The sequence below is a fragment of the Lolium rigidum genome, chromosome 5 (genome assembly GCF_022539505.1).
Source record: "Lolium rigidum isolate FL_2022 chromosome 5, APGP_CSIRO_Lrig_0.1, whole genome shotgun sequence".
NCBI lineage: Eukaryota > Viridiplantae > Streptophyta > Magnoliopsida > Poales > Poaceae > Lolium > Lolium rigidum.
The window spans coordinates 199,948,319-199,972,877 of record NC_061512.1 but is presented as its reverse complement, the minus strand read 5'-3'; the positions used below and the strand labels follow the sequence as shown (position 1 = coordinate 199,972,877).

At 44.7% G+C, this 24,559-nt stretch overlaps 2 protein-coding genes across 2 annotated transcripts; one reads left to right on the top strand and one right to left on the bottom strand.

Moving 5' to 3' along the window:
* The first annotated feature begins 8,090 nt into the window (after positions 1-8,090).
* On the top strand, positions 8,091-11,199 carry LOC124653006 (E3 ubiquitin-protein ligase AIP2-like). The gene is made up of 5 exons (XM_047192057.1): positions 8,091-8,264; positions 9,217-9,430; positions 9,792-10,039; positions 10,514-10,720; positions 10,820-11,199. Exons 1-5 carry the CDS (start codon positions 8,106-8,108, stop codon positions 10,967-10,969), a joined length of 978 nt encoding a protein of 325 aa, XP_047048013.1. The 5' UTR covers positions 8,091-8,105; the 3' UTR covers positions 10,970-11,199.
* Positions 11,200-11,781: 582 nt separating this feature from the next.
* Positions 11,782-14,883, bottom strand: LOC124653252 (pentatricopeptide repeat-containing protein At3g02650, mitochondrial-like). Its single transcript, XM_047192324.1, has 2 exons — positions 13,067-14,883; positions 11,782-12,961 (listed from the first exon to the last, which is right to left on the bottom strand). Exon 1 carries the CDS (start codon positions 14,858-14,860, stop codon positions 13,151-13,153), a length of 1,710 nt encoding a protein of 569 aa, XP_047048280.1. The 5' UTR covers positions 14,861-14,883; the 3' UTR covers positions 11,782-12,961; positions 13,067-13,150.
* Between the last annotated feature and the right edge of the window lie 9,676 nt (positions 14,884-24,559).

Here is a 24,559-nt window from a genome sequence, read left to right as displayed (position 1 = left end):
CGCCAACAATCTCATACCATGAAGGAGTGCCCTTTTATTTTAGTTTTATTATGATGATGACACTCCCCCCAACCTTTGCTTACACAAGCCATGGCTAACCGAATCCTCGGGTGCCGTCCAACAATCACATACCATGGAGGAGTGTCTATTTTGGTTAATTAATTTGGGACTGGGAATCCCATTGCCAGCTCTTTTTGCAAAATTATTGGATAAGCGGATGAAGCCACTAGTCCATTGGTGAAAGTTGCCCAACAAGATTGAAAGATAAACACCACATACTTCCTCATGAGCTATAAAACATTGACACAAATTGAGAAGCATTTTGAATTGTTTAAAGGTAGCACTCAAGCAATTTACTTTGGAATGGCAGGAAATACCACGTAGTAGGTAGGTATGGTGGACACAATTGGCATAGTGGTTGGCTCAAGTATTTTGGATGCATGAGAAGTATTCCCTCTCGATACAAGGTTTAGGCTAGCAAGGTTGTTTGAAGCAAACACAAGTATGAACTGGTACAGCAAAACTTACATAAGAACATATTGCAAGCATTATAATACTCTACACTGTCTTCCTTGTTGCTCAAACACTTTTACTAGAAAATATCTAGACCTTAAGAGAGATCAATTATGCAAACCAATTTCAACAAGCTCTACAGTAGTTCTCCACTAATAGGCTTAGACTACATGAAAAAAACTTAATCATGATCTACTTGAGAGCTCAAAACAATTGCCAAGTGTCAAATTATCCAAGACATATGAGGAATTTTCTGTTTTCAACCAAATATAAATAAGTGCAATAGCTTCCAACTTTTATCATTGAACATTAAAAGTAAAACGAAGAACACGAGTGTTCATATGAAAAAGCGGAGCGTGTCTCTCTCCCAAACAAGGATTTCTAGGATCCGATCTTATTCAAACAAAAACAAAACGAAAATAAACACACAGACGCTCCAAGTGAAGAACATAAGATGTGACCGAATAAAAATATAGTTTCGGGGGAGGAACCTGATAAGTTGATGAAGAAGGGGATGCCTTGGGCATCCCCAAGCTTAGACGCTTGAGTCTTCTTGAAATATGCAGGGATGAACCACGGGGGCATCCCCAAGCTTAGACTTTTCACTCTTCTTGATCATATATCATCCTCCTCTCTTGACCCTTGAAAACTTCCTTCACACCAAACTTCTCATAAACTTCATTAGAGGGGTTAGTACTCAAAAAAATTGAATCCACCTTGGTCCTGTAGTGGCACATTGCAAGAACTCAATAAAACATTAGCTACAGCCCTCTACGTCTAGAAAACCTCGCTTAAAGTCCACAAGAGACAATGCAAAAAACAGAGACGGAATCTACCAAAACAGAACAGCCAGTAAAGACGAATTTTAAATAAATACTTCCGTTGCTCAAATCAGAAAACTCAAAACTAATGAAAGTTGCGTACATATCTGGGGATCACTCACGTAAATTGGCATAATTTTCTGAGTTACCTACAGAGAATTAGGCCCAGATTCGTGACGACAAGAAATCTGCTTCTCGCGAGTAATCCAAATCTAGTATGAACCTTCGATTAGAGGCTTCACTTGGCACAAAAATACACAAAACTAAGATAAGGAGAGGTTTCTACAGTAGTAAACAACTTCCAAGACACAAATATAAAACAAAGTACTGTAGCAAAATAACACATGGGTTATCTCCCAAGAAGTTGCTTTCTTTATAGCCATTAAGATGGGCTCAACAGTTTCGATGATGCACTCGCAAGAAACAATATTTGAAGCAAAAGAGAGCATCAAGAGGCAAATCCAAAACAAGTTTAAGCCTAACATGCTTCTTATGCATAGGAATCTTGTAAATAAACAAGTTCGTGAAAAGCAAAGTAACAAGCATAGGAAGATAGAACAAGTGTAACTTCAAAATTTTAAGCACATAGAGAGGTGTATTAGTACCATGAAAATTTCTACCACCATATTTTCCTCTCTCATAATAATTTTCAGTAGCTTCATGAACAAACTCAACAATATAACTATCACATGCAGCATACTTTTCATGATTTCCAAACACATAATTTTTATCAAGTTCAAGAATAGTGGAATTAAAACTTTCAAACTTACTTTTATTAATAATATAACAAGGTAGTTGATCAATCTCAATAGATATGGGACTCATAGAATAAGTCAAAAACTCTCCAATCCCATTTTCATTAGTAGTACAATTAATATTATCAAGTAACATAGGACCATCATCTAGAGCTTTATCATAGACATTTGCCAAACAAAATTCTTTAGTACCATGCATTTCGACATCTGGCACAAACAAAGCATTATCATAAGATTTATCAAAGTAGCATGGATTATCATAGATAACAGTAGCATAATTATTCTCACAAGTATTACTCATAGGTACTATTTCAAGAGAATCCACAGGAACATAACATTCAACCTCTTCCGTAAGCATGGAGGACAATCAAATAGTGTAAGAGATAAAGAGTTACTCTCATTAAAAGGTTGACATGGGTAGCTAATCCATTCTTCCTCCTTTTGTTCGTCGCTCTCCTCTTCTTTTTCATCCAATGAGCTTTCGGGTTCATCAATTTCCTCCTCTTTTTCATCCAATGAGCTTTCGTGTTCATCAATTTCTTCTTCCACCGGTTCCTCGCAAATTGTGAGTGCATTCTTGTGCATTAATGTGTCTCTCTTTATAATCAAGGATATAAGGATTCCTACTCGTAGCATTCTATGCAAGAATTAAGAATAGTAGAGACATAATCTTTAAGGTCCTTACAAACAACACAAGTTTCATAATTCTCAACCATGAAGGATTCTATCTCGGAGGCTCCCATAAATAAGACAAATTGTTCTACCTCTTCGAACCCATAATGAATATAGCAATTCCGATTATAGCTCTTAATAAAAATTCCTCACTAAAGCCACATTGAAATTTAAGATGTTTAGTGTCCTGTTGAGAGCAACAGTTTATATCATGGCGTTTAAGCAAGATTTTAGCAATTGTATTCAGTTTTTCTATCATAGCACTCATCACTTTACCAGTTCTTGATTCTCTATAATTATTATAACATTCTATAAGCTCCAAGTAGGTTGTAGGTTCTCCCATAACAGATAGTTTTTAATTTTTTGGTTTTTCAAATTTTTATGGATTTTTGGGTATATGAGACAAATAAAACAAGACAAAAATAAACTAGACAAAAGTAAACTAAACAAACTAATACTAGACAGAAATAAACTAAGCACAAATAAACTAGACAAAAGTAAACTAAGTAAAACAAAATAAAACAAAATAAAAACAGAGAGAGGTAGAGTGTACTCCCCAGGTGAACTTATGAGTAGAGCTATGCCTCCCCGGCAACGGCGCCAGAAAACAGTCTTGATGACCCACAAGTATAGGGGATCGCAACAGTCTTCAAGGGAAGTAAAACCCAAATTTATTGATTCGACACAAGGGGAGGTAAAGAATACTTATAAGCCTTAACAACTGAGTTGTCAATTCAGTCGCACCTGGAAAAGCACTAGTAACAGGGGTGATGTGAAAGTAGCAGTGATATGAGAGCAGTAGTAATAGTAACATAGCAGCAGTAATAGTAATATGAGAGCAATGGCACCAGAAGACAGTTGATACTACTTCCAATGACATGTAGAACGAGTATATGATGATGAAAGATGGACCGGGGTTCCCAGCTATCTACACTAGTGGCAACTCTCCAATAACAAGTGTTGGGTGAACAAATTACAGTCGGGCAATTGATAGGATTGAAATAGCATTAAGACAGAATATCAAGATCATTAATCATGTAGGCATGTTTTCCATATATAGTTGTACGTGCTCGCAATGAGAAACTTGCACAACATCTTTTGTCCTACCAGACTGGTGGCAGCCGGGCCTCAAGGGAAACTACTGGATATTAAGGTACTCCTTTTAATAGAGTACCGGAGCAAAGCATTAACACTCCGTGAAAACATGTGATCCTCACATCACTACCATCCCCTACGGTTGTCCCGATTTCTGTCACTTCGGGGCCTTTGGTTCCGGACAGTGACATGTGCATACAACTTGTAGATACAATCTAAGCAATAAGTATAGAGCTCAAATCTAAGATCATGCCACTCGGGCCCTAGTGACAAGCATTAAACACAACAAGATTGCAGCAACAATAACTTCATAAACTTTGTAGATAGACAATCATAACGTAACAATCCATCGGATCCCGACAAACACAACACCGATTACATCGGATGAATCTCAATCATGTAAGGCAGCTCATGAGATCATTGTATTGAAGTACATGGGGAGAGAATACCAACTAGCTACAGCTAGAACCCGTAGTCCATGGGGGAACTACTCACGGAGCATGATGGAGGCGATGGCGTTGATGGAGATGGCTTCCGGGGGCACTTCCCCGTCCCGGCAGGGTGCCGGGACAGAGACTTCTGTCCCCCGAATTGGAGTTTTGCGATGGTGGCGGCGCCCCTGGAGTCTTTCTGGAGTTTCGTCAAGTCGTATTGCGTTTTTAGGTCGAAAGGGATTTTATAGGCGAAGAGGCGGCGCAGGGGGCACTCAGGGCGCCACACCATAGGCCGGCGCGGCCCGAGCCAGGCCGCACCGCCTTATGGTGTGGTGGCCCTCCGGCCCCTCTCCGACTCTTCTTCGGTGTTCTGGATGCTTCCGGGAAAAATAGGAGGTTTGGTCTTCGTTTCGTCGAATTCCGAGAATATTGCCCGAACAGCCTTTCCGGAACCAAAAACAGCTAGAAAACGAGAACCGGCACTCGTGGCATCTTGTTAATAGGTTAGTTCCGGAAAATGCATGAAATCATCATAAAGTGCAAGCAAAACATGTAAGTATTGTCATAAAACAAGCATGAAACGACGAAATTATGGATACGTTGGAGACGTATCGCATGCTCGCTTGCCGTGTCGTTATCGCCATGCTTCGTGCTTTCTAGCTACTTCGTTCATGGTGATCTCCCGTCGTGGCCCTCCTGTGATTGCTCATGAGCATCCAAGGATGCTCATGGCCTACCGGCTTGCTCCTATTATTTTTACTGTCACTTGGACATATTGTGTGTGCATAATCCTGTCCCTGACTTGATTATATTGTGCAATTTCTTGCAAATTTGCAAGAACCAGTGCACATGGGTGCTCTTCAGTGTGCTATCATTCATAGTCTTGCTCACTTGAGCATGCCTGTGGGCTAAACAACACCATCCCTTGATGATGTGCTTCTGTATACATTTATATAACATGTATTTGCTTGTCTGCTAGGCCATTATTCCTGTTCTGTGACCAATTAATTTATAGGGTGCATGTGTTGATGCTAGGCTTGGCTCTAGCATGCTCTGCCAAGCTCTGATGATCTTATAATCATCAGATGCTTGGTGACTGGCTGATGTTTCATGCTTATGTTTAGCTGGTGCTCTCCTGGTGTCTGTGTGATGCATACACTTGTGCTAGTGAATGGTAATGCTTGCTCAAGCATCATCTGATGCTTGCAGTGAGCCATTGGTTCACCGGCAAGGAGTTGGTGCTTGGTTACTGGTCTGTTTCATTTATCTGTAATTCCTTGCTTGGCTAAATAGATAAATGATGTGAGCCGTTTATCAGTAATGATCATCTTAATATTAATAAGATTGAGCTAGAGGGATGCCAACATCTATTGGGAACCCTAGCTCCTTTTTGAACCCATCTGGGTGATGATATTTGTGCATGGCTTCTCTGTGGGATTTGGTGAAGTGGTTGAGGTGGCCCTGACAGCAAATCTTTGCTATTAGGGTAGCTCCCACCTTTGTTGGTCGGTCGTGATTTGGTGAATATCTCACTGGAAGAAACCATGTTGGTTTTCCAGTATCTTTGCTGTTGACAACAAAAATGGACATGATCTGTCTAATATCTGATGGCTTGCTTGGCTTTAGGTGCTAGATGATTTTGAATGGCTAGTTAGGATTAATCCAGGTTGGATTTCTCTGGTATGTCATCTTGTTGACATGCCAATGTTCCCCTTGGAAATCTCCCACTGTCTGTTCTCTAGTTTGCTTGCACCAAAAGGCTTAGTAGCCAGATGATGATACAAACTAGTTCTCACACCCTTTTGCTTGTGTGTGCTTGATGCATATGCTTATTTATGAACAAAACCATCTCGGTTTGTTCATGATGATTTGTATACCTCACTCCAGCCTCCTAGAAATATTGTTGGTGTAGAGGGTTTGCTTCGTGATGATCTTTTGCTTGCCCTCGCTCCTCCTAGCAAGCTTGTGGTCTTGGTTTAATTTCCGGTGATTGTGGAGTGGATGAAACAGCTTTAGTCGTTCATCCTGTTCTTGGTGTTCTTGAGCTATTCTTGCTGTTCTTGGTGGCTTACCACCGTCGCCTTCGTCGATGGATGAAGCAAATGACTAGGGTTTTGGATGGGAAAAGCTTATATGTGGCCAGCCATTGCATCCCTGGTCGACAGCTCCACCTATCCCTTTGGGTGACTCACTGTGTGTGTGTGCTTGCATGCACACGGCCTCGTGAGCAGGTCTGTGTGTGTGTGTAGACAGTGCGTCGTGCACTTGGACCTGGAACTTGACTGTGACATGGATCAGCTCGGCCACTTTGGTCCTATCTGCTTATTTCATATTTTCATTTGATTTCTAACCTGCCAAGTGGCTACCACTTGGCATAACTTTTATTTGTTGTGATTATGTGCAGGGATCAACAATTGATCAAGATGAATATGGAGGTCATCAAGTCCAAGATCAAGTGAAGATGATCTTGTAGTATTTAGGATAGGATCCATCCTTGTACTTTTCTTTTTATTTTCTTTTCTAATTTTTTTCCAATTCTTGTAAAGTGTTGTATATTCCTTTTTCTAATTATGGATATTGTAAATGACATTGTATTTTGTGTGTATATCAATAAAGCTCCCATTTTCCTTAATGAGCTTTATATAATTGTTGTATTATTTATATTCTTGATTACTTTTAATTACTTATTGAATTATCTTAAGTTTGAATGATGTGGTATCAATTTGATGTTTGAATATGAAATTCAAATTCAAATTTGGTTTGAATTCAATCATGCAACTTAATTGAGAATTCAATCATGCAACTTAAGATTGTGATGCATCATCTCTTCTCTTTTCTCAAAACCCTAATCTAGCTAAGTAGGAACAAGTTCATAGCTCTCTCGAAACCCTAACCCTGTAAAGTGTCGAGAGAGAAACCTGTCCCCCTTCGATGCAGTTTTTGTTTAAAAGCGCGAAATTTCCCCGTAAATTACAATGCAATGCACATCCCTTTCTAAAATCTACCCCTCGATCGTCTCTAAACCTGGGACATTACAGCACCAATTCAAGTGACGTGGCCGAGATATCTGCATCGGAAGGAGGTACCTGGCACCTAGAGGCGCAAGATCAGTGATGGCGGTGGTGCGGAAGCGAAAACGGCAAGAGTGGAATTTCCCTTTGGAAATGCTTCCTCCACTTTTAATTACCTGCAAAAAACAAGAGGTGCATACCGCAAATAAACTATACATGGATTTTGATGTACATGCGCTGCACTTGAAAGTGCAAGAGCTGTACTTGTAAGTACACGTGATACATTCTAAAAACAATTAAAAAATATTAGCAGTATTAACATGTTATACACTTGAAAATAGAAGAAATAATATGAAAAAAAAACTTCCAACGTCGAATCTTCCGAGGTTGCGACACTGGTAGAAGGCATTATTGGGCCCTTAGAAAAGTCGGGCTTATCCCGTGTCAGTTCCGTCTCTGCTCTTCTCGGGCCAAGAAGCCTGGAGTAGGCTGTAAGGTTCGGCCCAACCTCTGTCCCTTCTCCGTCGCCGAGTCCCCGTCCACCCGCACGCCACGCACGACCACGTCAGTCGTCACCGCCCTCCTGGCCAAGCCACCGTCCCGCGGCGTTTCTTTCCTCTCCCCCAAGACACCACCGGAACAGAGTCTCTATACACGCCGGCATTTATACCTCCGGCGACGCACGCATCATCATCACACAAAGCGCGCGCCCAGACCATCCAGAGCCCGATCTCGAATCAGGAGGAGACCCCGGCCGGAGAACCCAGCAGCGGCGGATTCGTTCGGAACCGGAAGCGCGGCGCCATGTCCGCGACCGCGGGGGACGAGGCGGCGGCAGCGGAGCGCCTGGAGGCGCTGCGGAAGAAGCTCGGGAAGAAGCAGCACTTCGAGGAGGCCGTCGCTGACCTCGCCGCCACGCTCCGCGACCGCTACGCCGGCGCCTCGCCCGCCCTCCGCCAATCGGTATGTATGGACGACCTCGCCTCGCCTCACCTTCCTCAACCCCTAGGAACAGTATGCGCGCGCCTCGCCTGCCAGGGGGCATGGCTGGGAGATACGTAGGACCGCTAGATTTGCTCGTGCAGAGGGGGAGGTCGCTGCTTGGGGTGGATCTAGGAGGGGAGGATTTGGGGATAATTTTTAGATAGAACCGCTCAAATTCAGACTCACCTTAGTTTAGCTGCGGCTATTTCGGTTTGACCGACGAGCAATGATCGTTCTGCTTTGCACTGTGCCCTGATAGACGATGGATAAATTCCAATTTCCATGTTCGTGAGTATTTTGCTTACCCTAGCAGGCAAGCAGCACGAAATTTAGGATAGAATTTTCCTTTATCCAGCTGGCGTTTTGCAGGTCAAAGTAGAATTGTTAGCCTTACTGTTCTTGCATGACTAGATGGTGATTTCGGTGAGATGCGATCATCTCCGCATGTTCTATATGGACAAAAATCCGGTGATTATGGGGTTAAAGGAGTTAACATCACTGAATCGCTAGAAGCGAGGAACTACAATATCGAACCACCATACAACCGGATATATGTACATGATAATCAGACAGAGTATTGTGGCTGTGCGCCTGAGCCTACTGACTTTGTATTGAACACATGAAAAAACAACCTTAATGATCAACAGCTCATGCACTGCTCATGTAACAAAGCCATCACACTGGAATTGAAACACGGGGAGTTTAAAACAGATGTTAGCGGAGATATTTGTCATGAATACAATTCATTCATGTTATCCTACTATTTCATTATCTCTTGAACTGATTGATCCTCGTAGCAGTGAGCCATGTTATTTTTGGTTTTACGTAACATCAGTTGTTTGGGTTGCTACAGTTCATTTTCTTTTCATACCTGTCATATTTTTTTCTGCCTTTATTGTCTTCATCGATATATATAAAATACTTTTTGCAGATGTACTCTACTGTTTGCCGTGTCGCAACCGTCCTTCAGACTAGATATACAGCACCTGGTTTCTGGCGTGCTGGTCTGAACCTCTTCATAGGAACAGAGAAGCTCTTAACTAATCCTTCTGAAAAGGAGCACCTCAAGACCTGCATTTTGAGGGCCCGAGAGCATCTTGATGAAAAAGAACAAGAGGAGTCAATGCCAAGCAACAGAGTACCAGGTATATAATTAAGATTTAAGTACCTTGTGAAGTTTCATAACACATCAGTGCTTACAAAGATAGCATGAACATGTTTTATGAGATTTTGGAATGCAACATTCCTGATGCTCATTTCTTTCTGGTAGTCCCTCTATTGATTGGCCTTAGGGGTGTTTGTAATAGCATAAGAACTTCAGCTTGTAACATCCATACTTAATAGATTGTATTATTTGGTCTATCGCAGCAACTTATATAAACATATGAGAGTTTTGACTGTATAAGATTTTTTATGAGTGTACTTTGGTTACATCATTTGTCTGTCCTCAAAAGTCTATATATCGTTTGAAATATCTATTTGCTAATAAGGTGTTGCCTTTCCCAGACTCTAGATTTCTTTTTGAAGGCCACCTTACCGTGGGACAAGAACCTCCTCCTCCAGCATGGCTTGTCGCCCAAAACTTAGCACGTGAATTGAGCATTGCAGAGGAACCTTCTAGAGATCAAGACGGGAACAACACTAGAACAGAGTTGGGAGCAGGGGAGATGCCACCTGCTTTAGTGAACCTCTTAAACACCATATCAGGGACGGGGGACATGGATTTCGAAGCTGCCTTGGAAGCATCACTGCAGGTAGGCATAAGTGCTTCATGAGGATCAATTTTTTTTTGGTGTAGTTTTGCATCCTAACCACTCTATGTTTAGTTTGTTCATGCAAACAATGTGTTTGATATCTTAACTAACCAGAGAAGGTATACAACTAAAAGTTTTGGCTTTCTTGGGGCTATAGAAGACAAGAACAAATTTTATAAATTTGTTTAGTATCTTATCCAATGTGTAGTTTAGTGTAGTTTGTGAGTTATCCTTGATAGATTTTGAATGTGTACCATCTTTACATGCACCCTCAAATTTACAGACCGTTTTTGTTTGCTATAATGGGAACGATCTACCAGTACAATTAATTTACCATACTTACTAGTGTTCCTATCACAAGTCCATCAAAATTGAGAGTCTTGTGATGTTCCTTCTTCAGTTATAAGTAAAATAAAGTAGATAGAAATCATACTATATTATTATGGATCTTGAGAGTTGATTTACTATTGTCAGGGTATTACAGCACAGCCCAAGGTACCCCCAGCTTCAAAGGAAGTCGTCGCAAATCTTCCTGTTGTAACTGTAACTGAAGAAGTCATTGCTAGACTGGGTAGTGAGACTGAGTGTGCTGTTTGCCGGGAAAACTTGGTTGTGGATGACAAGATGCAGGAGCTGCCGTGCAAGCACCTTTTCCATCCTCCATGCCTCAAGCCGTGGCTGGTAAAATCTCCCTCGTACACCCTCAAAACCATTGCTCTCGAAGCAGTTTTGATCATTACAACTCTGCATAGCTAACCAATCATGATGTTTGTCTCTCAGGATGAGAACAACTCCTGCCCGATCTGCCGGCATGAGCTGAGGACAGATGACCATGCCTACGAGAGCCGGAGGGAGCGGGAGCGAGAGGAGGAGGAAGACAGGAAGGGAGCAGCCAATGCTGTCAGGGGTGGGGAATTCATGTACATCTGAATATCTGATATCTGAAGTTACTGTTTGTGCTAGGGAATGTAATGTAATCCATCTTGTGGTCTGCTCATGTCTTCCGGTGGTGACACCTGAAATCAAGCATGTCTTATGTTGCTCGTAAATTAATCACGGCCCCAGTTTGTTGCCAGCTTTTAGATTGATGGTGAGTCACACCTGAAAAAAAAAAGATCATCGCTGGACAATTGAGTACAAAAATTCATGATCTTCGTTTATGCAGGATTGTGTACTACTTGTGCCAGATCATTGAGCCTTTGCTCTACATACCATCTCGTATTTACATATGTGTATTCATTTTTTCTTGGAATTGCAAAACTGAGATGATTCCAGAACAAAAACAACCACTGAAATTGAACGGCAATCATATCAGAGTTAAGAGATGACCATCTAGCGGTAGGAGTGGTAAGTGTGTGGCTGCATACCATGAAGGGTATCACCCTACAAGTTTCAGCTATCCCATGAATAACACAAAAGTGTAAAGAGAGAAATTGGATCTGGAGAAAAAGACAACACTTTAAAATTTGTTCATAGATAATACTATCCTTGAAATAAAATAATATATATGTTGACTGTATGTCAGTACGAGTTGAGTTGCATGGTAATAATTTGATTGCGTCACATTTGGACTTACGTGGTATACTGCTGTTCGAAAAGCCTAAAACTACACGTACAAGCAGGGCGCTGTAATGTTTTTATTTTCAGGAGAAAATTGGAAATGTGTAAGATGTCTCAACATCTCAATTATTTCTAGATGTCATACAAAAGAGGAAGCTCAAAAATCTTCTAGTCCCTCCGATCCATAATAAGTGTCGGAAACTTAGTACCCGGTAGCAAAAAACACGAAAATCAAGAAGTCTCATGTTTATTGAACAAGAAAACAGAAAGGAAATGAAAAAGTCTGTTTTGTCTAATCAGAAGGCTACCAAGAACAGTTGTGAAGTTCAAACCATTCTGAAGAAACAGTAGGAGCATTTCTGATGTCTTCTCTCAAATCAAAACATGTTACATTTCTGACGCAGATGACACATGTGGATTGAGGGTAGGTTTGGTTTACGTTTGGTTCATTGCCCAAGCTAGCCCTGACAAAAAATTGGTAGCCTAGTACACTTTGCTCTATGATTTGGTATGTTGCCAAGTAGTCTCCCTTTATCCCTCTCACAGATTCTTGCAAATAATTGCTCAAGTGTGGGTGGAGGATTCCTTAGCCAAAAATAATGGCAAGCCAATTCTTGCCAACATTTTGTAGGGCTAAACACGGCATAAACCAAACATTCCCTCACTGCCGCCCATTCTAAACATAACCCAGAAGCAATCACAGGTAGTGCAGGCATCCCAGCAACCTTGTGAGAGAGAATCCCCAGGTAGTTGATGATGGAGCAATACAAAAGAGCCACAGCTGTATGAACGAAGAGATACTATATCAGAGATTATTGACGACCGGAGAATAGCAGCTATATATATCTGATGAGGTACCAATTCCACTTAGAAAATCAAAGGAGAAAACTATTCTGCAATTCCGTGGATGTGAATCATTTCATAGATATTGAAGAAGCGCAACTAGAACCATCTGAGCTCATGTAGCTCAGCTGCCCTATCTAGTCAAGGGTCTCCTTGAACAACTGTAGAAGACAAATGTCAGGCAGATAACCAGATGATTTTTTTTTAGTATCTAGGATCAGACAAAGCACAAAGATTTACAGAGAGAAAGTGCAGAAAAATCGGATCTGGAGCAAAAGAAAAAGAAAAATAAGGTTATACTTATACCTCTGACATTCCAACATTTTACATTATAAATAGCACATAGGCATGCTCTTCTATTCATGTAATAGAGCATACCTCCTGCCACATTGACATTTTCGTTCTTTATAACATGTCTGCATCCTCCCTTGGCTGGGAAGGAGATTGGATCAAAAATGGCATGCAAAAGTTCTCAATCCCACAGAAGCAGAGATTCTAGACCAAATTACATACGCATCCCTCCCGGTCCAGCATTTATAATATATATAAATGCAAAATTATTTGAGAATCTAACAAGTAACAACAAACAGAGAAGTACAAAGGATGGTGTTTTCATAACCTTACCAGAGATGCAGAGAGCAAAAAGGGGCAATTAGCCAAAACTGATTAGTGTCTTTGTCACTTCAAGCGTATGCTAAAAAAAAAAAACTATGCTTCTTGGCTGTCTTTTGACGCTTCTTCCATTTCTAATTCCTTTACTGCTACTACGAGGCTGCGTGTAATACCCTTAAGGCGTAATCCACTACCCTCCATTTCCTCCAGGAGCTTCTCAGCTGTTCTCCAATCCATAGCTTTGAGACATAATGACTGGATAAGTTTGTTATACTCATCCATATTTGGCAGCAATCCATCTTCCTTCATCTCCTTTAGGCATTCCAGAGCCTTCTCGAACTCCTCCATCTTGCAGTAACCACGAATTAGTATGTGATACATAACCCTGCTTAGTTTCGGGTGGATCTTCTTGGCTTCACGGAGTAGAGAATGGGCTTCATCAATCATACCTCCTTTAGTGTAGCCACTCATGATCACACTGTATGTGTAAATATCAGGGCGCAGCCCTCGGCTCTCCATCACTCTTATCAAACCCTTTGCTTCTTCCATTTCTCCCTCTTTAGACAATCCTGTGATAACAAAGTTGAACACTGCACTGCCAGGAGCTGGGCCGAGATTCACCATCCTCATCAACAATTTCTTTGCATCCTTCACATTTTTCATCCTACACAAACCATGTATAACTGCAGCGAAGGAGTTGCCTGCATGCTTGAGAGACTTCCCTTTGTATTCCTCTAGCAGCTCCACAGCCGTACTGATGGTCTCATCATTCCTCGCTGAAGCACCAACAAGGAAATCCAAGGCTGATGTTGGAATCTGAACCTTCTTCTCCTTCGCTGCGAGGTACACTGAATGTGCCTCCTTGACCTTCTTCCCCTTGCAAAAGAAGGTCACGATCTCACCGGTCTTCTTCCCATCAGGGAAGCACCCAGAGCCAACCATCTTCTCACACACACCCCATGCAGCACCAACCATGGCCTTCTTCCCGGCTGCTTGAATAACGAGATAGTAGCTGTCACCATCCGGGGAACAGCCAAACTCACTGAACTTGTCAAGCACCTCTAGCGCTGCCTTGGACTTCTCAAGCTTCCAGAACATTGATATCACTCTGTTCAGAAGCTGAGTGTTCACTGATCCTGGCACACTGCCCATTTCCTTAACCATATCCCAGAGCAAGTACACATCCATCTTGTCGATCTCATTGGAATCAGCAAGCTTGCCAGCGATGATTTCAAGATTGGCAAGGCTCTTGACGTCGGGGTTGTTCTTCCCGGCGGACTTGAATAAGAGGAGTAGCTTTTTACCAGAGCAGTTCTCGGCGGAGAGGAGGACGGCGGCTAGGAGCGGCTCGGTGAAGTCAACGACCATGTCGGCGATGGCGGAGGGGATCTGGTCCTCCGGGGTGGACTCCACGACGGCGCGGACGCGGGCGACCTCCTCGTCGCTGGCTTCGGCGTCGGCGGTGTCGGAGGAGGCGGTGGATACGAAGATGTCGTCGGCGTCGTCCGCATCCTCCTCCCAGAGCGCGGCCAGGTTCTCCTCGCCGTCCTCAGTGGGATCAGCCGACGCGGAAATGGCGTCGGAAGAGGAGGATGGGTAGGCGTCCGGGAGGGTTTCCGAGGAGGAGGAGGAGGAGGAGGAGGCGAACGAGGCGTCTGGGAGGGCCTCAGGGGAGGAGGAGAGGAAACGGGAGAGAAGGCGCGGCGGTGGGGCTCGGGTCAAGGTTCGAGGTGGATTTGGCTGCGGGGGAGATTTCGGCGTGGAAGAGCGTAGGAGGAGGAAAGCACGAGCTCGCGAACGCCACATCGTCGTCGGCGGCGGCGGCGGCGTCAGCGAGGTGTTGTGGTGGTTCTTCTGTGTGGCCGTGTGGGGGAGACGTGGAGTACGGGAGTCGAGGGAGAACTCAGAAGAGAATGTTTTCTCACTGGGCTTAAGGCCTTAATAGGCTATTGGGCTGCCAGTGATATTTATTGCCATTGAACCAATCTATTTGGGGTATTCCCTTTTCCCAAAAAAAAAAAAAAAAAAATTGGGGTATTCCCTAAAAAAATTATTTGGGGCAATTATCTTACTAAATAGATGAAACCCCGCGCGTTGCGGCGGAAAAATAAGCTAATAGGTAGGTGATTACATGTGAGGCAACTACACAGTTAGGTTGACCCTTTGATCATACCTTTGTTGTAATTCAATGGAAAGGAATAACAAAATTATGCAGTCATTCATATACAACAACTGTCCATTATCCATAATTTGTTACAGAAGGTAGGGCAAAAGCTTGAAATAGGAAATTAATGTACTGAAGGAAACGACAAACCTTCGGCAAGACCCTCTGTATTAGAGTCATGGTAAGTCTAGTGAAGGAGTATCACTGAACAAAACATTTATCCTTGTTCTTCGAAAATGATGAGGGAAATCTAGCAAACAATATATAGGGTTATCATATACCCTATAGGCATAGAGAGGAAACAAAATGCACGCTCGCACTATTTTGAACAAAACGATATACAGAATGGAATGTAGGAGTATATGATCAAAAAGGTAAAGCAAGTTGTAAAATCAACAGTGTAAGAATCTTAGCTCGTGAACTATAGAATACAGGTTGGGCCCCTAGTTGCATCCCTCGCTCGTGAATTGAAGCCATGAGAATGAATTACTCCTGCAAAATAATAACGATGCAAACCGTTGCCCATGAAAACACAAAAGATTAATTTTAAAAAATATGAAATGTAAATCTTGGAAGATAAAGAGAACAAAAAGAATTAGCATCCGAGAGGGTAAGCAAGAAGAGGAATTATGTGGTTCCAGAAATTAAACTGAAGTGCTTATTGATCTGTTTCAGGCTTGAATCTTGAAGCCACGAGAAAGACACTTTAGAGGAAGGGGATCCAACATAATGAAGAAAGATGTGGTAGAAATAGTCACCTGTAGAAAGCAATCGCAAATCTAATTAGCGAGCCAACTGCCGGACGCAAATCTGGTAATATACTGGTATCTGAACATAATGAAGGAAGGATGGGCAAAACTAATCAGCTCAAGGAAGCAATGTGAAAATTAATTATCACGCAAAGTTTAGAAAGACCAGGAAAGGGGGAGTTGGATTGCGGGCGGCGGCCACTACTGCAGATGAACGGAGACCGACGGGTGGATGAAATCCATGGTGTCTCCCCTAAGAAAGTTCTGTTTAATCTCGAGCATAGGCCAGGAAGACGGAATCTCTCGAGCCGACTTCGATTTCATACTCCTGGAAATTAGGAAGGCGGGCCACCGGATTTGCAGGACAATGGAGATGCAACAACACGTTTGGTATTCTCCTAGAAATTAGGGAGGCAGGCCACCCGATTTAGTGCATGTTTGTTTGGGCTGCAGCTGAACGAAAAGCAGCTGGAGCTGGTAAGATCTGAGAAGCAGCTGGAGCTGGATGGCTGGTCAAATGTAAATTGCTGTTGTCAAATGTAAAATAGAAAAAATAAAAACAAAAAATTATTTTCCTTATTATTTAATAATAACAAAAAATTATTTTTCTTATTATTTAATAATAACAAAAATATTATTTTCCTTATTATTTAATAATAACAAAAATATTATTTTCCTTATTATTTAATAATAACAAAAATATTATTTTCCTTATTATTTTCTATTTAAAAAGATTTTACTATAAAATATTAATTAACTAAGAATCTGAAATTTTTGTAAGTGAAAAGCCACGGGAAGCTGCGGGAAGTACCCCGGGACGTGCTTATGGGCTTCAAGTGTAAATGTGAGAAGTACTTGTAGAAGCTCATGCGTAAAAGTTAGGTGTTTGGCTGGGCTTGTGCTTTTAAAGACCCAAAAGCAGTAAAAGCTCAAGCTCCAGCCCAAACAAACAGGGCCTTAGAAATTATGGCTTCTGAATGGAAACCGTTTTCAGCATTAATTAGGGATAATTTATTGGAAGTCCAATCCTCCATTGGCCTCAGCGTTAACCTTTTTCCTTGCCGATGCGGTCTTCACTGATCTAAAAATTGAGATGACGTGGCTGGTTGTGAGACCAGTTAAATGGGACTATCTATTAAGAAAGAGAAGATAAGGTAAATTTCCTGAATGTTATTATCTTGCAAGTTCAAATGTTTCCTCGGTAAGTTTTCCATTAATATATCAAAACGCATCTACCTACAAAATCCAGAAAATTTAACGCCCGCAATTTTAAAAAGGAATACGAAACCCCTACATTGATTTTTTTACAAAAAATAATATGAACCCAAATCCGCGTCTTCGGAGACTTGAATCAAGTGGCTAGGTTGCATATTCACTTCCCTAATGAATTGGGGTAGACTCACTTCTCAAACTCGATTAAAGAAAAAAATCAATACTCAAGGTGTGAATAATATTGCTTAAAGATCGTAAAGCCTAAGAGAATCTTGCTTGCTACATTCATTCTTAGGCCACTTTTTATTACTTTTTTGAATGATCTACCTCTTTGTGGTTTTGTTATGGTAGAGAGGATATTCGTTGTCCATAGAGGATTGCAATGTCATCTTTGCTTCCCATATAATGGTGTTCATAATTTCATATACGCGAAATTTTGTTTAATCGAACAAGAAACAAAATATTTCCAGGAGATCTTTGTTTCAGGGTTAAAATTTCCAAGAGATGTAAGTTGATGTTGAAAAAAAATTCTACAAAATGTAATGAAAAGCAATCCATACAAGAAAATATTGTCGAACTCAATTCTACAAATCAGACAACCTACTTAGGAAAGAACTCCTACGAAAATCTTCTAAAGCAGAAAGACCCTTAAATTTATAAATTTAATTGTGATATTATTTTTCTTTGCGGGAAAACTGCTGATGCTCATATTCCTTTTAGCGTTACAGTATCCATGATGTCATATCTTTTGGATAACAAGAATTGGTCTGAAGGGAGGTGACGTTTCCATGATAGTTTTTTTTTCAAACGGAGGCAAAAGCTTTGCCTCATCCATTAATTAAGCAGAAAGTGCACAATTTTTAGGAGAAAACCGGGCGAAAACCATACAACAAGACACCACGGGGCCAAGCCCCCACTCGCCACGCCACAAGGGCAAGCCAACTCAAACCCACTACCGATACAAGAGATGACACACTCGCAAAGATCAGCTTGTCATCCAACCAAGCCGAAGAGAAGACACCGTGCCTACTATGAGAGGAGCGGTACACGGGACACTCCAACATAGCCGAAGAAGACGAACCGCTCAGAGAACTGCGCCAAAACGACCTTGTCGCCCTCGCGACACAAAGTCGATGTCCTCAACACTGTCAGGATGACGAACATTCGGAGCCGCCGCTCCGACATACCGCTGCTCCGTCGCGCCCTGCGCATCCACCAAGACCACCACCTTCCGGGGCCGCCGCCCCGACATACCACCGCTCGCTCTCGAGCTGCAACGCCGCACAAATCGTCCACCCGCAACCCAAGCTGCACAGGGCAAACGGCCGCAGACCACGGCCATCACACCAACTCATCCGGGGCCGCCGCCCTGACATAACGTCCGACCGTCCCCACTAGGACGCATCCGACCCGACTGCCCTGCCGCCCACACGGCCAGAGTCGCCACCCAAGGCGTGGCAAGCCACATCCCCGCACCATAGAGATGATGCTGCACCGCCTTCCGGGGCCGCCGCCTCGACATCCTCCAACCCGTCCGGCATGGCAACATAGCACGACAAGCAAAACCACCACCGCTGAGAGAAGGTCAGGCGCTCCAAGACGACGCCTCCAAGAAGGGAAGCGACGAGACCGTCGCCGTCGCCCGCACCGGCCGAGGCCAGAGCTTGGGTTTTCACCCGGAGAACATGAAACCTTGAATACAGGAGAGTTAGGAGCCCCACAACGATGCCTTCAAGAAGGGGAACGGCGCCCCGGGGCGTCGTCATCGCCGGCACCGACAGAGTCGGGCAGGGCTTTCACCCGCAGCACCATCCTGCCTAGGCGTCCTTCACCGGCAGGGAAAACAAAGCATGTCGGCCAGCAAGCCAGCGCCGATGCCCACCATCCCGCCGCCGTGCCCTTGAATCCCAAGGCCACCAGCACCCAGCCACCGCTCGCCATATCTGGATGCAAGGACCAGACTGCCGCGTCCCCGCCACCCCGCAGCGCGCCGACCACTGGGAGGACGCCGCCCCAACCATCCATGGCGGCCAGCAAGCTGCCGCCGCAGATCCGCCGCTCAGCCAACCCGCGTCGTCACGGGAGGGAAACGACCAGAGCCGATGCTTCCCCTGCACCGCCGCAACCCCACATCACCACACGACGCCCAGGCCTCGCTGCGCCTCGCCCTGCAGCCACCACCGGAGTCCAGGGCCGTCGCCCTGGCTTACCGCGCCGCTCCGCGCTTGAAGACGACGGAGGTCGTCGATGCAGGGCTCCCCCCCACCACCTTTGGCAGTGAGGGGCCCGCCGCCACCGCGGCAACAGCCGGCGGCAGCGGCGGCGAGGAGGGGCGGCGAGGAGGGGCGGCGTGGGGAGTGGCCCCTGGCGGCGCGGATGGGAGCCCTCGGGTCGCCCAGGCAGAGCGACGCGAGGGGATTTTCTACGTTTCCATGATAGTGCATGTGGTGACTTTGGTAATCTCAAGAACCATCATATCAGTTTTTTTTTGGATTTAGAGCATCTCCAGCCGCGTCCTCTAAAATGTTCCCCAAAGAGATTTGGGGTGCGTCGGACAAAAAACTGTTCTCAGCCGCGCGCCCCAAGGGCTCTTTCCGTCCGGCGCGGCTCAATAAGGTGCCTGGCGCCCCGAGCCTGTCCCCGCTACGCAGGGAGGCTGGGTACGGCGGACACAACAAAATGCGAGGCCGGGAGTGGCGGGCCCGATGCGTCAGCGGCACATTCAAGTTTAAATCTAATTGTCGCCTACCTCGGGACGGAAGTTATTGGCGCGCAGTGACAAACGAACGAATCGTCGCAGCTTTGCCTTTATGGCGACGGAAGGGCTGGCGAGGCGTCTCATCGGTGCTGCGTAGCCTCCACGCGTTTCCAGCGTCGCACGCCAGCGCGCATTTCCGCGCTTTCTTCCTGACGCTTCTAGCCTCTTCTCGCGCTATCTTCTTGCCTCTTCTGGCGATGTCGGCGTCTATAAAAGGCCCACCCATCCTAATGGCAGTCACCACAGCCGCCGGTACCCCTTTCTCCGCCGCAAGCACAACCCTCGTCGCATAAACACCACTGCGCAATGATGAATCGCCCCGGCGCCGGCTAGTTCCCTCCACCACCGTCTCCACCACCACCTCCACCACCTGAAGCACCGGCAGTTCGACATCGACCTGGAAGCTACAGAGAACGAGGCGTGGGAGGAGGCGGCGCTGGCGAACACCATAGCGGTGTTCAACGCCGCCACAGTGGAAGAGGCGCGGCGGCGCCGGTCGGAGGAGATGACCGAGCAGTGGCGTGCAGAACGGCATCGCTTGCACATGGAGTGGCATCCCTAGCACCGTGAACGGATGGAGGCGATTGAGCAGCGGTGGTGGGAGGTGGTGGACGTCAGCAGCGGCAGCCGGCGGAGGAGCGTCAGCAGCGGGAGTCGGCGTTGGCGGCAACGGAGGCGGCCCAGGGGGCGCGAGCGTATGCATTGGCGGCGGAGGCCGACGCGTTGGCGGCGCAAATGGAGGAGGAGGAGGACGACGGCGATGAAGCGGAGGAGGTGGGCGAGGCGGAGGAGGAGGACGATGACGACGATGACTTCGAGTGGTCCGACGATAATGGGCCGCACCCGGACGAGGTGGCGGATCAGCAATGAGCGCTCGCGAAGTCCTTCGAGTCGGAGAAGAAGCTCCAAGACGACGCCCGTGCCCGCGAAGACGCGTAGATTCGCCACGCCATCGACCTCTCCCTCCAGGCGGCGTAGCAGGGGAGGGCAGGCGACGACGCGCTGCTGGAGCAATGAGATCTTTCCTCCACGCTACGCATGGAGAGGCGGCGCGCACAGCAGGAGTTGCGGCGGAGGGGAGGCGACGACGGGACGGGACCGTCGAACGCACCGCCGGGCGGCCAGTAGGCTAGGGTTAGATAAAATCTAGCCGTTTTCATTCAAACTTGTAGTATATAACCAAATTTGAATGAAAACTTTTATTTTCGTGTACTTTTATTTATTTGGGGTGCGTTTTTGGGGGGACGCGGCTCGGGAGCGACGTCCCCCAAACGCAGCACGAACAAAACACGTTCCCCAAACGCTTGATCCGGCGTCGTTTGGGGAAGTTTTGGGAAACGCGGCTGAATATGCTCTTAGATCTCGGAGGTGTGTTTATAGAGATAGGAAGTTTTGGGAAATATATATAAGCGATCTCAACATAGTATTCAATATTTATTGGATCCCAGCGAACACAACATGTAGCATTACATAAGGATGATCTTGATCATGTAGGGCAGCTCACAAGATCTAAACATGAGACACAAATCAAAGAAGTCAACCATCTAGCTACTGCTATGTACTCATAGTCTAGGGATGAACTACTCACTCATCACTTCGGAGGCGGGCATGGTGATGTAGATGCCTCCGGTGATGATTTCCCTCTCCGGCAGGGTGCCGGGTGATGCATGCAGTCAACACGTCCGTTGGGAACCCCAAGAGGAAGGTGTGATGCGTACAGTAGCAAGTTTTCCCTCAAAGAAACCAAGGTTTATTGAACCAGTAGGAGCCAAGAAGCACGTTGAAGGTTGATGGTGGCGGAGTGTAGTGCGGCGCAACGCCAGGGATTCCGGCGCGAACGTGGAACCTGCACAACACAATCACAGAACTTTGCCCCAACGTAACAACGAGGTTGTCAATCTCACCGGCTTGCTGTAAACAAATGATTAGATGTATAGTGTGGAAGATGATGGTTGTTTGCGAAGAACAAGTAAAGAACAATTGCAGCAGTTTGTATTTCGGATGTAAAGAATAGGACCGGGGTCCACAGTTCACTAGTGTCTGTCTCTCCCATAAGATAGCGAGATGTTGGGTGAACAAATTATAGTTGGGCAATTGACAAATAAAGAAGGCATAACAATGCACATACATATATCATGATGAGTACTATGAGATTTAATCAAGGCATTACGACAAAGTACATAGACCGCTATCCAGCATGCATCTATGCCTAAAAAGTCCACCTTAAGGTTATCATCCGAACCCCTTCCAGTATTAAGTTGTAAACAACAGACAATTGCATAAGTATGGTGCGTAATGTAATCAACACAAATATCCTTAGACAAAGCATCGATGTTTTATCCCTAGTGGCAATAGCACATCCGCAACCTTAGAACTTTCTCGTCACTTGTCCTGCATTTAATGGAGGCATGAACCCACTATCGAGCATAAATACTCCCTCTTGGAGTCACAAGTATCAACTTGGCCAGAGCCTCTACTAGCAACGGAGAGCATGCAAGAACATAAATAACATATATGATAGATTGATAATCAACTTGACATAGTATTCAATATTCGTCGGATCTCAACAAACACAACATGTAGAATTACAAATAGATGATCTTGATCATGATAGGCAGCTCACAAGATCTAACATGATAGCACAATGAGGAGAAGACAACCATCTAGCTACTGCTATGGACCCATAGTCCAGGGGTGGACTACTCACACATCGATCCGGAGGCGATCATGGCGATGAAGAGACCTCCGGGAGATGATTCCCCTCTCCGGCAAGGTGCCGGAGGCGATCTCCTGAATCCCCCGAGATGGGATTGGCGGCGGCGTCTCTGGAAGGTTTTCCGTATCGTGGCTCTCGGTACTGGGGGTTTCGCGACGAAGACTATATGTAGGCGGAAGGGCAGGTCAGGGGGCCACACGAGGGCCCCACACGCCGGGGCCGCGCGGCCGGCACTCGGGCCGCGCCGCCCTGTTGTGGCGGCGCCTCGTGGCCCCACTTCGTAAGTCCTCCGGTCTTCTGGAAGCTTCGTGCAAAAATAGGCCCCTAGGCGTTGATTTCGTCCAATTCCGAGAATATTTCCTTACTAGGATTTCTGAAACCAAAAACAGTAGAAAACAGGAACTGGCTCTTCGGCATCTCGTCAATAGGTTAGTGCCGGAAAATGCATAATAATGACATATAAAGTGTATAAAACATGTGAGTATCATCATAAAAGTAGCATGGAACATAAGAAATTATAGATACGTTTGAGACGTATCAAGCATCCCCAAGCTTAGTTCCTACTCGCCCTCGAGTAGGTAAACGATAACAAAGATAATTTCTGAAGTGACATGCTATCATAATCTTGATCATACTATTGTAAAGCATATGAGATGAATGCAGCGATTCGAAGCAATGATGAAGATAATGAGTAAACAAATGAATCATATAGCAAAGACTTTTCATGAATAATACTTTCAAGACAAGCATCAATAAGACTTGCATAAGAGTTACTAATAAAGCAATAAATTCAAAGTAAAGGCATTGAAGCAACACAAAGGAAGATAAAGTTTCAGCGGTTGCTTTCAACTTCAACATGTATATCTCATGGATAATTGTCAACACAAAGTAATATAACAAGTGCAATAGGTAACATGTAAGAATCAATGCACACAGTTGGTACAAGTGTTTGCTTCTGGGATAGAAAGAATAGGCAAACTGACTCAACAATAAAGTAGAAGAAAGGCCCTTCGCAGAGGGAAGCATTGATTACTATATTTGTGCTAGAGCTTTTCATTTTGAAAACAAGAAACAATTTTGTCAACGGTAGTAATAAAGCATATGTGTTATGTATAAGATATCCTATAAGTTGCAAGCCTCATGCATAGTATACCAATAGTGCTCGCACCTTGTCCTAATTAGCTTGGATTAACACGGATTATCATTGCATAGCATATGTTTCAACCAAGTATCACAAAGGGGTACCTCTATGCCGCCTGTACAAAGGTCTAAGGAGAAAGCTCGCATTGGATTTCTCGCTTTCGATTATTCTCAACTTAGACATCCATATCGGGACAACATAGACAACAGATAATGGACTCCTCTTTAATGCATAAGCATTCAACAACAGTTAAAATTCTCATAAGAGATTGAGGATTAATTATCCAAACTGAAACTTCCACCATGGATCATGGCTTTAGTTAGCGGCCCAATATGATCATGAAAATCGCCCTTACTTCAGACAAGACTGAAAGGATCGTATGCCGCACCTAGAGGGGGGGGTGAATAGGTGCTAACCAATTTTTAGTTCTTTTTCAATTTAGGCTTGACACAAAAGGTAAATTCTCTAGATATGCAACTAAGTGAATTTACCTATATGACAAGGATATCAACTAAGCAAGGTATAGCTACGCAATAGTAGATAGAGTGGGATAGAGGTAACCGAGAGTGGAGCACACGATGACACGGGAGATGATTCCCGTAGTTCCCTTCCTTTGCAAGAAGGTACGTCTACGTTTGGAGGAGTGTGGTTGCTACGCAAGCCAAACCAACAGACCACGAAGGCTTCACTCGGATCTCCCGTGAGCAACGCCACGAAGGCCTAGCCCACTTCCACTAAGGGATTTCCTCGAGGCGGAAACCGGGC

Bases quoted from the DNA above. Each gene is read 5' to 3' on its own strand.
- LOC124653006 (XM_047192057.1), top strand. From the start codon at position 8,106: ATGTCCGCGACCGCGGGGGACGAGGCGGCGGCAGCGGAGCGCCTGGAG. The intron at 8,265-9,216 runs GTATGTATGGAC...TACTTTTTGCAG, and splicing joins CGCCCGCCCTCCGCCAATCG to ATGTACTCTACTGTTTGCCG. The intron at 9,431-9,791 runs GTATATAATTAA...TGCCTTTCCCAG, and splicing joins GCCAAGCAACAGAGTACCAG to ACTCTAGATTTCTTTTTGAA.
- LOC124653252 (XM_047192324.1), bottom strand. From the start codon at position 14,860: ATGTGGCGTTCGCGAGCTCGTGCTTTCCTCCTCCTACGCTCTTCCACG.